This window comes from Ciona robusta, chromosome 3 (assembly GCF_009617815.1).
Source record: "Ciona robusta chromosome 3, ASM961781v2".
NCBI lineage: Eukaryota > Metazoa > Chordata > Ascidiacea > Phlebobranchia > Cionidae > Ciona > Ciona robusta.
In genome coordinates, this window is record NC_143237.1 from 7,085,642 (window position 1) to 7,100,666 (window position 15,025).

General features: G+C 33.6%; 1 protein-coding gene across 1 annotated transcript; it reads left to right on the forward strand.

The window, feature by feature from the left end:
• The first annotated feature begins 44 nt into the window (after positions 1 to 44).
• LOC149738709 (pre-mRNA-splicing factor ATP-dependent RNA helicase PRP16-like) lies at positions 45 to 15,021 on the forward strand. Its single transcript, XM_089874324.1, has 25 exons — positions 45 to 337; positions 814 to 893; positions 955 to 1,088; positions 1,636 to 1,752; positions 1,941 to 2,085; positions 2,427 to 2,518; positions 2,764 to 2,830; positions 3,463 to 3,601; positions 3,982 to 4,170; positions 4,715 to 4,876; positions 5,479 to 5,631; positions 5,972 to 6,052; positions 6,754 to 6,915; positions 7,296 to 7,541; positions 7,837 to 7,948; positions 8,421 to 8,483; positions 8,719 to 8,874; positions 9,134 to 9,281; positions 9,790 to 9,952; positions 11,877 to 12,041; positions 12,448 to 12,596; positions 13,106 to 13,295; positions 13,891 to 14,112; positions 14,354 to 14,475; positions 14,753 to 15,021. Exons 1-25 carry the CDS (start codon positions 170 to 172, stop codon positions 14,832 to 14,834), a joined length of 3,507 nt encoding a protein of 1,168 aa, XP_089730450.1. The 5' UTR covers positions 45 to 169; the 3' UTR covers positions 14,835 to 15,021.
• Positions 15,022 to 15,025: the final 4 nt, after the last annotated feature.

The following is a 15,025-nucleotide window of genomic DNA, read 5'->3' on the forward strand; positions in this document are numbered from 1 at the left end:
AAGACAAAGAAAAAAGAACTAAAATGAGAAAAAAGAAAAAACACGGGGTCTGCTTGCACAAACATGCGGTGATCAAACGTCGCAAATCGTTTTTACTGTTTCAAGTATTATAGATATATTTTGTTTAAAATACTAGTTATTTAACGTACGTTATAACAAAAACGTTCGGATGAACGTTGCGGACGAGGGTTCCATTCACCGCCTAGAAGGCTCGGCTGGTGACTCTGTAGGCGGACTTATTATTAAAAAGAAAAAAACGACAGGCGAAGCACATGTGTTTACGAAACCAGAAAGCAAACCGTCGCTACTTGGATTAGATAAGCTAGCAGCATTGAAGGTATTGTATACCAAATCGTGTATTAGTATGCGGCATGTTAGTATGAGTTGTATGTTTTTCAACTTTTTAGTTTATTTTTTTTCTTGTTTTGGCTGGCTTTTTCCAGTATATATATGTGTTTGTTTCAATTTTATCGTTATATGTTCTTTTTTTTGGATCAGTTATGAGACTTTCACACATAATCAAAGGTTCAAAAACACCAGAATTAAGTTATTCAGTTAAACAAATTAGTTCAAAAATTGTTTCGACAAATATCTTGATGAAACTATCAATCATATTATCACACAGATAAAAAATTACCCAAAAAGTTACATATGTACTATGTAGTAACTTGTAAGCGGGCACAAGATGTATGAAACAATACACTCTTGTTATAACGACTGTTGTTGCCCCTTAACACATGCATTATATAAAAAATTATCATTTATTTATTCATTCAAACATTCTATGTATAAAATTATACTATAAATTTCCAGAAAGACGAAGAAAAGAGTAAAAGAGAAGCAAGTGACGAAAAAGACTCAAAATGGCGTTCAAAACATGGCCACAATGACAGGTACTAACAGATACAATAAAAAAGATTTTCAAATTTAACGAAAATAACCTTTTTGACTCAGACATTACCGACCTGCGAGATTTGAGACACCATCCTACACTGGTGGTGTCAGTTCAACATATAGAGATCGTAAAGATAAAAGAGATAAGGACAGAGTGAAACGAAAGGAGGGGGTTTATGCTTCTTCTAAAGATGGTAGGTTAGGCTTTTGTAAGCATAGAAGCTAAACTTTATTTTTCTACTTTGCCAAGCAGTAAAACTTCCATAAAAGGCTTATACGGGATTTAACACTTAAAAACTCTCAGAAAAGTATAAACTAATCACTAATGTCAACTATACAATATAGAAAAAACAATTACCCAAAAAGTTACATACGTGGTAACTCGTAATCTGGCAGGATAAAACAAGTTACATTCAATTAGTTTTGATTCTTACAGACACTGCCTGATACTGTGAAACGAATTTTGACATGTTGACTTGAATGAATGAATGAAACATATTTGTCACTGTAGCCACAACTGTTATAACATGGGTGTTTTGTTTCATACACCTCTTGAGCCTGCCCACTTACAAGTTATTGCTTATGTAATTTGTGGGTGAATTTATTTTTGAATTTTTCTGTAAGGTTTACAATTTAGATAACCTTAAAGGAGAACCATTTTTTTATCCTCTAGGCCAAGAGGAAAGTCATGTTTCCATTTTAGTATTTACATATTCCCAAAAAAACATCATATTCTAACAGGTGTGCGAGAGAAGAAAGATAGAAGAAGTGAAAGAAGCACTCGAAGTGAATGGGAAGACACGCCAAGTCACTCCAAGTCAAGCATGTATCCTGATACACCAAAAGTACATGGCAGAGGTAGAAATAAAAATGCGAAAACAAAAAATTGATAAAATTTTCGTAATTTTAAACAAATTTTTTGCTATTTTAATTTTTTTTTAAATTGGTTTAAATTTATTATTTTTTAATGAATATTTTTTAAGCAAGACTTTTTTGATAATTTTTACCTGTGTCGTACAAATAAAATAAGTCACTCATGTCTCTAGGAACTCCACAAACCTCTTCATGGGAGGCAGATGATGATGCAGGAAGACGCTCATCACGATCCTGGGAGTCACCATCACCATCCATACACAGAGGAAGGGAGACTCCTGGATCAAGAAGAGATTTTAGGGAAGGGACGAGCAGGAGGTGGGAAACTGAATTAGGGCAGCTAAAATTTAAGTGTTTGTCGCTAGCTGTATCTGACAGTGCAGAGAAATATGCTTTTTTTTCATTTTATGAATGCATTTAACTCATGTATAGATTCCCTAAACGGCTTGAGATAATACATGGACCAGTCACCAGTATCATATCAGCATAATTTACAACTGTAAACTCATTTATTTTTTAAAGATATATATATATATTAGAGTTATCAAACTTTTATTTCCCAGAAAAGTTCTATCATTTCCCAACTCTAAGTTTTCTTTTTTTTCAAAATGTCACCTTTAACTTCTAGGTTTAACAACTTCATTGTTTCTTTTGTTTAGATCAAAAAGATCAAATGAAACCCCCCTTCCAACCCCTTCATATAAATACAATAAGTGGAACCGGGAGAATAAGACACCACAGTGGGGTAAAGGTAAGACTTAATGACTTACAGATATAAGATCGTATATCATAATACAGTGGTTGCTGTTAAATTGTAGCACAGACAGGGGGTGGTTTTGGGGGTCGTAACCCCTTCACCCCTTACAGAAAAGAAGAATTTTAACATAGAAATTTTAAAAAAAAATTCAAATAAAATTTTTTAAAAGTTTGCATAGTTGTAATTAAAAAAAGTTTTGTCTGGTTGCGTCACTAGTTGTAAATATGAAACGTTTGCAGCATCGGACATGAATGATGAACAGAAGCAACAATGGGAAGAGGAACAACTACGAGCTGATAGGGATTGGTGAGTTGATTATATTGTTGGTTCGCATATTTTATTCAGTTTTTTTAACTTTATGTAAAAAGAAGCATTTTTATTATGTATAATGATAAATCTATGCAAGTATAATTGTAATTCATGATAAGATAAAAAACACATTTTTTTGATTGACTTTGTGATTTTTTAACTCAGTTTTTATTAATAATATTTTGGGCTTTACCATATTTTTTATGAATGTAATTCATGATAACAAAGAAAACAAGCTTTTTTAATAAACTTGAAATTTAAAGTACTTAATGTATGTTTGATTTTGGATTTTACAACTCAATTTTTATTGGCAATATTTTGGGCTTACCTTATATTCCTTTTTTTTAAAAAATATTATACAAGCCTTTTTTTATTAAGAAATATAATGTTTATTAGCAATAATTTCAGCTTTAACTTTTTTCCATATCTTAAAATGTCATACAAGCCTTTTTCCAAAACAATATAATTTTTATTAAAAGTATTTTGGGCTTTAACTTATTTTCCATAATTTAAAATGGTATACAAGCCTTTTTTTATTAGCAATATAATTTTTACTAGCAATATTTTGGCTTTATCGTATTTTCCATGCTTTAAATTTTACACAAGTCTTTTTCCACCCCCCCCCCCAGGTATATGATGGATGAAGGATTCGACGAACGAAATAATCCTTTCAATTCTTCCTCGGAGGAATATGTTGAAAAACGAGAACAACAAATCAAACAACAACGCAAGGAGAGAATCTCGGCTCATAGAAAACAAATAAATGAAGTGAGGTTTTTTAACTTTCAAAAAACTGTTTGCTTATTTTGACAAGTACACATTCGTTATGTTTTACATGGAATCCCTAAAGCAACTCTATTAGAATAAATATTTTGGTAAACAGTTAAATTGACCAAAATAAAACCGGGCACAATTTTTATTTTTTACATAGATTGTTTTGGTGAATTGTTATTGTTACAAGCAGGTTGTTACATTATGGTTATAGAAATCAACAAAAATGTCAAGAAAGAAAATTTGCCAATTTAAATGTAAAACAATCGTAAAGCAAAGCTAGTACATAAAGACTTCTATTTAGTAACAGTTACAGACTACTGTAAAAGAAACAAAGACCTTCAACATTTATAATTTCAAATTCCCCTCTTTTTCAGGATAATGAGAAATGGGAGACGAACCGGATGATGCGGAGTGGTGTCGTCCTCCAGACCAAGTTCGATGATGAGGACTTGAATGAGTTTGGAGGAGCAAGAGTCCATCTCTTCGTGCATAATATCGTTCCTCCTTTCCTGGATGGAAGAATCGTTTTCACGAAGCAGTTTGAACCAGTTATTCCATTGAAAGTGAGATTTTGTTGATTTGTTCTGTTTTTGTGTAGATTATGATTTTATGTTTTTTTCATAAAAGTATTTACATTAGACCAAATATTTTGTGGCACCAAATTCTCAACAATATATATTCGAAAAATATTCTCATATGATATATTTAATACATGATAACACAGGAGTTCCCAACCTTTTTTACAACGTGACCCCTTAAAAATTTCAAAAAATCAATGGACTCCCTATTTTTTTCAACCTTTTAAAAAAATTAAGAAATGTCATCTTAATTAAAAAAACTATTTATTTAATTCAGGACAACGCATTGAAAATAGATCACAGTCTAAATTTTCATATGGTTATACAGAACAACACATTGAAATTTGAAAATACGTCGCATTAAATACAGGACAACACATTGAAAAAATACATCACAGACTTACAGTCATATCCATATGTTTAAATTACAGGACAACACATTGAAATTTGAAAATACATCGCATTCAACACAGGACAACATGTTGAAAAAATACAAAACTGTCTATATTTCCATATATTTAAATTACAGGATAACACATGCGACATGGCAGTGGTTGCAAGGAGCGGGAGTCTTCTTGTTCGAAAGTATCGTGAACAGAAGGAGAGGAAGAAGTCACAGAGGAAGGATTGGGAGTTGGCGGGAACAAAACTCGGCAACATCATGGGGATCAAGAAGGAAGATGATAAAGAGGTTAGATGATTAACAAAGGATTTTTTTATTTATTTGGGAGAGGGAGAGCCAAAAATCAATTTGTGTTTTGGGGGTGAAAAACAAATTTATTTTTGGGGGCGAAAAACGAATTTATTTTTTGGTGGGGCAAAAAAACAAATTTATTTTTTGGTGGGGCAAAAAAAAGCTTATTGTTTGGAGGGCGAAAAACAAATCTTTTTTTTGGGAGCATAAAAAAAAACTTTGACTATTGTGTTGAAGGCTGTTGTGTTATTTATATTCACTTTCTGGTCTTTTCTCTTTTGTAGTGTAGCGAGTGGTATACTTGGTATCAAAACCAATCGCGACCAAAAGGTATTTAAACTTCCATCCTTATTAAAAACTCTTGCCACGTCCAGAAAGAGAAGAAAACTCGGCGAGCACATGGAGCAAACACGCATTACACACAATAATAATAATTACAGTATATGGCGCCTTATCTGCCTCGGGCGAACTCAAATGGCAAACAGAACACAACACCACAGAGCGTTACATTAGGCTATACTACTGTGATCTTCGTTACTGTGAAAAAAAAAATAAAGAATTTCATTCATTGGCTTATGTATATTCTTGTATTCACTTAGAATCCTGACATGAGCGAAGATAGCGACTTTAAATCCTCACAACGCTTCAGTCAACACATGGGAAAGAAATCTGAAGCCAGCAGTGACTTTGCGAAAAGTAAAACTCTCACCCAACAGCGACAATTCCTGCCTATCTATGCTGTAAAAGAAGAAGTAAGATTTTGTTAATTTATAAATGTGACTTATTTATCTTACCATGACAGGTAACGACAGTCGTTATAACACCGGTGTTCTGTTTTATATACCTTATTTTCTGTTTTATATACCCTGCCCGCTTAAGAGTTACCACATATGTAACTTTGTGGGAATCTGATTTTTTGAATTTTAGGCTGACCATTATTTTTTGTTTCTTAAAAGAAAAACTTAATATTACTTTGAGCAAAAAACTTTATATATCTAATATGAAATAGAAATCTTAAATTGTCATTCTTCTGTAAATCACTTTACAGTATCTAACATTCTTATACACAATTCTTCAATACTTTACTTGCAGCTTTTGAATATAGTTCGAGACAACAACATAGTTGTGATCATCGGTGAAACAGGCTCAGGGAAAACTACACAGTTAGCTCAGGTACTTATGTTTACATATCGTAATACTAATTGCGCAAAAATAATCTAATATAATGGCTGCTGAAAAACCAGTCAAAGTACTAATTTACTCCACATAGATTTCTAGATTTTATACTGTAAAACAAGATTTATATTAGAACTTATATTTTAAATGTTAAAACAACCGCTATATGTTTTTTCTGGCTCTGTATCGCTTACAAACACCAAATAAACACATGCCGATTATACATTTGTATGGGCAATTCACGCTCTGTAGGATCCGTAATGGTGGAATCAATCGCATATCCTGACGTGACAGTGGGGTTCTTGGGAAATACATTGAATAACATTTAAATTTAAGACGATTTTTCTATTATTCATTTTTTTAATGTATTATTTGTATAATTTATTTTATTTTAATGTTTCATCTTCTGTTTAACAAGATTTTATAAGGTTTGGAATAAAATTAACAAAAATTGCAATAAATTATATAGCCTACCATATGAATACAAAAAAGTTATTTTAGAATTATAATTTTTAGGTTGAATTATTTATAACAAACAAAAAACTTTTGGATTTTGTTTTTTAGGGTGAATTATTTGTAACAAATGTGTTTTTGAGGGGTAAAAGTATTAGACATAAGATGTATTCATTTTTCGTGGTACATGAAGTGTTATGGGAAATTATTTCCATATAATGAAACATTACATTCCTTTTCTACAGTATCTACACGAAGACGGATATTCCAAATATGGTATGATCGGGTGCACCCAACCACGAAGGGTGGCTGCTATGTCGGTGGCAAAGCGGGTGAGCGAGGAAATGGGGGTTTCCCTGGGTGAGGATGTGGGGTACGCTATCAGGTTTGAAGACGTTACTAGTGAGGTAAAGTTTAGATTTTTTAAAAATTTTCTTTTTACAAACTGTTAACATTTTTTTAAAGTAATAATGTCAACTGTTAAAAGGATTTTTGTCTTGAGTTTTTTTTTTTTTTTAAATTTTCAAAAAAAATTCACTTTAAAATTTACATAGTTTTTGATTTTTAAGGCTATGTGTATTTTTCTATTAATGTTGTAACTTTGTATTATAATTACAATTGTAGAATGTATTGTGTTTTTTACATTACCTAAATAATATATTAATTAGCTGCAAAATACAGGATTTTTTGAATTTTTATTTTTCAGAAAACGATCATAAAATACATATCTGATGGTATTATAATATTTAGGCGAAAAAAAAATATTTTTTTGAATTTTTATTTTTAGAAAACGATCATTAAATACATGACTGATGGTATTTTACTCCGTGAGTCTCTTCGTGAATCTGACCTCGATTGCTATAGCTGTATTATCATGGACGAGGCTCACGAGCGCTCGCTTAACACTGATGTCCTGTTCGGGTTGTTACGTGAGGTTGTGACCCGGCGCCGTGACCTTAAACTTATCGTGACATCTGCCACCATGGATGCCGAAAAATTTTGCCATTTTTTTGGAAACGTTCCAAGTTATACTGTGAGTAAATGTTTTCTTAGCCTAAAGTCTAAATCTGCGAAAAAATGGGTTGAAGACTTTCAAGTTTACTAACCTGATACTAGTATAAAAAATGACAATATTTAAATACGAATAAATATTTTTTACCCTTTACTATAATGAAAAAACAAAAAAAGTTATTTTCTAAAAAAAGGAAAAAAAAAATTTAAAAACGTAAAAAGTAATTTGTAGTTAAAAATAGTTAATTATTTTTAAATTAAAAATATTGTTTTTTTAAAAATAACAGTTTTTGCTCTAAATAAAATCTTGGTCACAGATACCAGGTCGTACTTTTGCTGTTGACGTTTTATTCAGTAAAACTGTGGTTGAAGATTATGTGGAAGCTGCTGTTAAACAAGCCCTTCAAATCCATGTACAAGGAAGAAAAGGTTGGTTTGTGCATTTCTTCCAATGGCAGTAACAGTTTTAGGCATTTGCTTGTCTAATTTTTATTGAATTTTGTACTTCGTGGATCTAGGTCGTACCAAAGTGTCTGACTGTTATGAGGTGTCGAGGCACTGGTCCATAAAAGACTTTAATGGGTGTTAGGGTAATGGACCAAATCTGGCTTAAATCCTAGGTCCTTGACAAGGATCTCACCCATAAAGAATAAAAGTAATAAAAAAGTAAAGGGTATTGAGTTAAATGCTTGTTGCTAATACCGTTGACAGCTTTGTGTTTTTTGGCAAAAAACTTGACGGTAATTGCTCCAACCCAGTGATCACAAGGGTTGTAGAACCCTGTCTAAGTAATAGGCAAACTCGGCTTAAATTCCCCCTGTTCCCATGACTAGCTCGCTAAAGGGCCTTTCTTATAAAGAATAAGCAAAATATTTATAATCAACATATGATATAACATTAGGTGATATTCTAATCTTCATGCCTGGACAAGAAGACATTGAAGTTACATGCGATACATTAACAGGTAATAACCCTTATTTTATTTTGTTTACAATTCATTTTTGACTGATACTGGCCTTAATTTTTAGGCTCAAAAACTTTTAAAAATAATGACGTATCTTATATTTAATAATCTGTGTCTTATAATAATATGGGTGTACAGACTACGCTTCTTTTTTCCAATTAAATGCAAAATGTGTTTTTAGCAAATTAGAACTGCTTTAAAAACATCTATTTAAAAAATCCTCCATCTTCCACAGAGAGGATTGAAGAGTTAGAAGATGTTGCTCCTCTTGCTGTGCTCCCAATCTACTCCCAACTTCCCTCTGACCTCCAAGCGAAGATCTTTCAGAAAGCTCCGGATGGGATTCGGAAATGTGTGGTGGCAACTAACATTGCTGAAACATCACTTACAGGTATTGTCTATTGCCTAAGTTTGGAAAAGTAGCGGCCCTCAAAATATGGTCGACTTTTTCGGCTGTTGGGGTAATTGGCCAAATCTGGCCTAAATCCCAAGTCCTTGACAAGGACCTCACCCTTAAAGAATGGAAGCAGAAACAAATTGTAAGGTCCATGCAGTACCACCCTGGCCTGTGAGGTAATTGGCCAATTATTGCCCAACACCAGGACCCTGACAAGGACCTCACTCATAAAGTATGTGTATTTACATTACAGTTGATGGAATAGCTTTCGTGGTGGATCCCGGCTTCTGTAAATTGAAGGTGTTCAACTCCCGCATCGGAATGGATGCTTTATCTGTGTTTCCTGTGTCACAAGCCAACGCAAACCAAAGATCGGGTCGTGCTGGCAGAACAGAAGCAGGGTAAGGGGTTTATGATTGTATTCTATGCTATTTTTTATGATACTGTTCTATTGTGAGAGGTTTATGATACAAATTTAGAAAAAAAGATATTTATTCAATGTTTTTCTTATTACTGCTTATTAAAATATTTTGCTACATTAAAAACTGTCTATTATCTTAAACATATTTAAAAATCCGGTCAGATTTTTAACTTATTTGTTGTTTTTTTTGTGTAATAACTTATACAAAATGTAAAGGTAAGATTTCTTTTTTAAAGTTTTGGTTAGACACTAAGTACAGGGTTCTACATTAATTTATTTTAGGTGCTTGTCCGTAGGAGAAGTCCATACATTAGCTTACTTAAATAGGCTACTAATCCCAATAAAATTTTGCTTGTCTATACAAAATTAACAACTATAAACGCATGAAACAGAACACAGAACTTTAAAATTAAACAATGTAGTGACTACAATTACATAGCTTCCTAGGCCACAATTTCACATCATTAATTTGTCCCTATCTTTTCCAGGGTTGCTTATCGTCTATATACACTGAATCAATACAAACACGAGATGTTAACAGCATCAGTGCCCGAGATACAACGCACAAACCTCGCAAATGTTGTTCTATTGTTGAAATCGCTTGGTGTGCAAGACCTGCTCAAGTTTCATTTCATGGACCCCCCACCCCAGGTGTGGATAATATTAATATTTCTTTTTTTCTGATTTACATTTATTTACCATGGTAAGTAGAAGCTGTGACATACTGACATATACAGTAGAGTAGGGGGAAAATGGGACACTTTTTCATTCCATTTTCTCGTCCCATTTGGTGGGAAACAAAGGATATTCAAAGAATTATAAAACTGTATCCTCACGACTCCCATAGACCGTTGTTAATTGTTTAAAACATGATGAGGGTATTTAGATATTATGTGGTAAAGGTGTCCCATTTTCTCCCACCCTACTATATGTTTTTTATTACTCATCACACTAGGGATGGGCTGAGATCCAAACTATTCGGATTCGGCGAATCCGAATATCTAGGGTCTAATATTCGATCGAATCCGAATATTCGATGACGTCATTCAACTAATTTACTGTGGTGAAATAAATGAAATTGTATAACCGGTGCATATCCAGCGTCGTTTCTATTGGTATCGTTCTATCGTAGCGTTATCTGCGAGCCGAGAAATTAATTAAAAACCTGTCAATCAACGCCGGCCGAGTGCATATAAAACGCGGCGCACCGGCTATTGGTCACATGCCATCAAAGTTTTACTCGATTTCTACACCATTATAGGATCCAGAAGTACAAAGGTAAAACGTTGTATTGATGAGTAGATTTTTCGTTATGAATACGGTCGAATTTAATTCATATTTCGTTTTATCGTATTTTACCTGTAGCCAGGCATGTAAAATTTATAAATTATAATGGTTTCGTTAATTTTTAAATATCTGGAATCGGACATTGTATAAAGCTAAGCTTCTGAGAGTGCGCCATAAAGAATAGGCGAGGTCCGAAAGCTAATGACGTCATAAGGAGAAAAGGCGCACGCGAACACGTTCGGTTTTAGTCTGAAGGCGCGTTATTAAAAATTCCACAAAACACGTGGTTTCCGATCAAACGAACACGTGGTTCACGATCAAAGAGACCGCACAAGACTACGAGTTTCGTGAATTGCACTGTTACGAGATGTAGAATTAACTACTGCTACTGGTTAATTCAAGTTAACAAAATTTAAAGAACATTTATTTATAACTGTTACAGAAGATTTTGCAATATTAAAATAAAAACAGTTTTACGATTTTTCGCTTTTAATTACCAAATCATACGCGGAAACATAGGCCATTAAGTAGTTCGTAGGCGCTGCGATTCGTTAATTTCCTAGAGTAAATTCGAACGAAATTTGTGTGAACTGAGTTAGGTTATAAACTCTAATGTGAAACCCGCGTAATTGTTGGTTATAAAATCAAGATTTTTTATATTCAGACGATCACGAAATTACTGTTTTGGCGAATTCAGTAGTGTGTGTGGCATTTCGTGGGCAATAGAAAGTATTCGGATTCGACCACGCATATTCGGATTCGATCGAATACCTAAAAATGCGTCGAACAACGCCGAATATTCGGATTCGGATTCGATTCGGCCCATCCCTACATCACACATTTGCTTCAAATCAGTAGAGCTGTTCCATTTGAGTTGTCAAATTTATCAGCCATACAGAAAACAATAATCACTAATATAGTTACATATACGGTAAAATGTGGCCACGACATGTATAAAACATGGTGTTGTTTTTGCATTTCAATTTTTTTTTGCATTTTCTTTTATATTGTGTGGTGGGGGGAGATGGGACACCTTTAGTACAAAATATATAAATATCCTGATCGTGTTTTAAACAATTAACAATGGTCTATGAAAGTCGCGAGGGCAAAGTTTTATAATTCTTTGAATGTTCTTTGTTAACTACCAAAATGTATGAGAAAATAGAATGAAAAGTTGTCCCATCTACCCCCATCCTACTATACATTTCTTTTAATTTTTGTCAAACTATTTGGAATTTTTTTGAACTTGGTGTGAAATTCAAGCCTCTAATATCCAACCCCACCACAGGACAACATATTGAACTCCATGTACCAGTTATGGATACTCGGTGCCCTTGATAACACGGGTGCCCTTACATCATGCGGGAGGAACATGGTGGAATTTCCACTCGATCCACCCCTGTCTAAGATGATGATTGTGGCAACTGAGATGGAATGTAGTGCTGAGATACTGGTATGTCTGTTTTGTGGGAAAAATAATTCCTACAGAAGAAAATAAATAATAATAGTTTCAATGGAATAAAAAATAATGAATAATAAAAAAAACAAACAAAAAAAAAGGAAAGAGACTTGTCTCATTATGCTTAGTAGTTTTCTCCTTTTTAACACAATATTATAGCAATCTTTGTAAATTTGTTTGTAAATTTGCTTGTAATTTGTGTATTTTTATAAAGAGGATGTAAATTTGTGTTTTTTTTCAAAAAAATTTTATGTTTGTAATATGTTTGTATCAAATTGTATGTTTGTTTTATGTTTGTAAATTTATGTTTCGCACATCTATAATTATAAATAATACCAAAAAATGGTCTTTACTCTTACCATCTCACGAAATCTTACAAATACTTTTATTATAACAACAGATAATAGTATCCATGCTGTCGGTACCTGCAATATTCTACCGACCAACTGGTAGGGAAGAAGAGAGCGACGCAAAAAGAGAGAAATTCAGCGTGCCCGAGAGTGATCATATGACGTTACTTAACGTATATCAGCAATGGAAAACTAATGGGTGGGTGGGGGTTCGTTCTGAGGTGTTATAGGTGTTATAGGTGTTATCTATGCCTATAGGAGCCAAACCTGGGGTGACTATCCTGACATTTTCTGATTGTTTTACAAAATTGCGTTTCAAACTATCACTGTCTTCTTGTGTGTTTAAAAGTTTGACATACAAAGATGAAAAAGTTCCCATAAAATAGTCACCCACAAAGTTACATAGGTGGTAACTTGTAAGTGAGCACAAGGTGTATGCAACAAAACATTTGTGTTATAACGACTGTCACTTCCCAACCACGCACTGATACCCAAGTTATATCTATTCTAACAACTCTTAAAAAGAAAGATGGGACACCTTTAGCACATAATATCCAAATATCCTGAACCGTTTTTTAAACAATTAACAATGGTCTATGGGAGCCGTGAGGATACATTTTTATAATTCCTCGAATGTTGTTAATGTTCTACCAAATGTGGCGAGAAATAGAATAAAAAGGCGTCCCATTTTCCCCTACCCTACCATAGATACTCATCCACATGGTGCAACGAACACTTCATCCATGCAAAAGCAATGAGAAAAGTTCGAGAAGTTCGATCTCAACTTAAAGAGATCGCTGACCAACAGAAGATGAAGATTGTATCGGCAGGCAATGATTGGGATGTAATAAGGAAATGTATTTGTGCAGCTTATTTCCACCACGCTGCAAGGCTGAAGGTATGGCAACTATTACCCTTTTTGCATGGTAGCTTTTATGAGGCTAAGTACTCGTGTATATTTACTCCCAAGAAGAAAAGTTAGGACGCATAACGTTGTAACGCGTCATTTGCTGTAGGAGTTTGGTTGTTACTCGCATTATGCGAGTAAATAAAAATATGGTTTAAGGACAGATTTACTTCTACTAAGCAAATCTTTTTGAGTTGCTTTTGGTTGGTGATAGCACAGTAACCGTTGAAAATGATATTATGAACAAGATTTAGCAATATAGCGCTAAAATAAGCCAACTGAGCAATAATACCCGCATGAATCAATAACCATGCAAAATTATGCTATTAGCTAGTTTTTATGCGAATCGCCATTCGCATAAAGTTTGTACCATGCAAAAAGTGTGTATGTGGTATTAAGGAGCTGGTGCTATAAAATATAGCCAAAAATAGCATAAATCCACTGCAGTACAACATACCTGTAATAAATTTTTTAAATCTGACTCTGATTTGGTGCTTTGGCAGGACGATTCTTGTGTTAAGAAACGCAGTCAGGAAAAAGTGCTACGAAATATGTAACAGTCAAAAAATGTTTTCATTCCAACCAGGGCATTGGGGAATATGTGAACGTCCGTACGGGCATGCCTTGCCACCTGCACCCAACGTCATCTCTGTTTGGAATGGGATTTACACCAGATTATGTTGTCTACCATGAGCTGGTGATGACGTCTAAGGAATACATGCAGAATGTTACAGCTGTAGAAGGAGAATGGCTGGCTGAACTTGGTCCCATGTTTTACAGCGTGAAGGAATCGGCTAAATCAAGACATGTGTGTTATTATTTTTTTTAAATGGCTTTTTTAGTTTTTATTCCATTATAAGGAACAAAATCTAAAGTTTCTACTGTTTTTACCAATTACCAGATTAATATTGAATTATTTATAAAAACCAAAATTGGGGATAACTTTTTGTGATAAATTGGAATTCTAAATTAAATTTTCATTTCGAAATAATATTTGTGGGTAAATTTGAAAAAATATTATTTTCATATTTTGGTCTTTTGTCTTCCAGGAGAAGAGAGCAGCCGCCAAAGAGCGAATGTCACAAATGGAGGAGGAGCTTTCAATTGCTCATGAACAAATAAAGAAGAGAAAGAAGGAGCAAGAAAGTGAGAAGAAACCAGGATCCGAGATGTGGGTATTAAATAAACATGAAAAATATAAGTTTATTACGGCAACACACACATAATATAAGAAGTAATAGAAGAAAAATTAAAAACTGTAAAATTTTGCATAGTTTTGCGTTCTGCAGTTTTTTTTAAACGGTTTTTAATTTTTTATTACAAAATGTAGTCGTCTAAAATTTATTAATATTAGTTTGTGGCTAGGTTGCAATTAATGTTGATTATGTTGTTAACATACATCTGCATAATCACATAACAAGTCTATTAACTTCAATATAATTTTACAGGGTTCGAATCGCCACTCCTGGACAATCCAAACTAACTACCATTTCCACTCCAAGACGTACACCCGGCAGATTCGGTTTATGATACTTAAAAATCACCATTAAACATCACGTTTCTTACGATCGTTAGGTCGTCACTGCCCCATCAGTCGAGTCGCGACGTCACGAGGAATTTCGTCATCAAAAGTGACGTCACTGAACCGCGAAAGCAAGAAGAGTAGGTGAAGGATAAGAAGCAGTGTATCTTCATATCGAAATAAAATCCCGTGTCAGTCG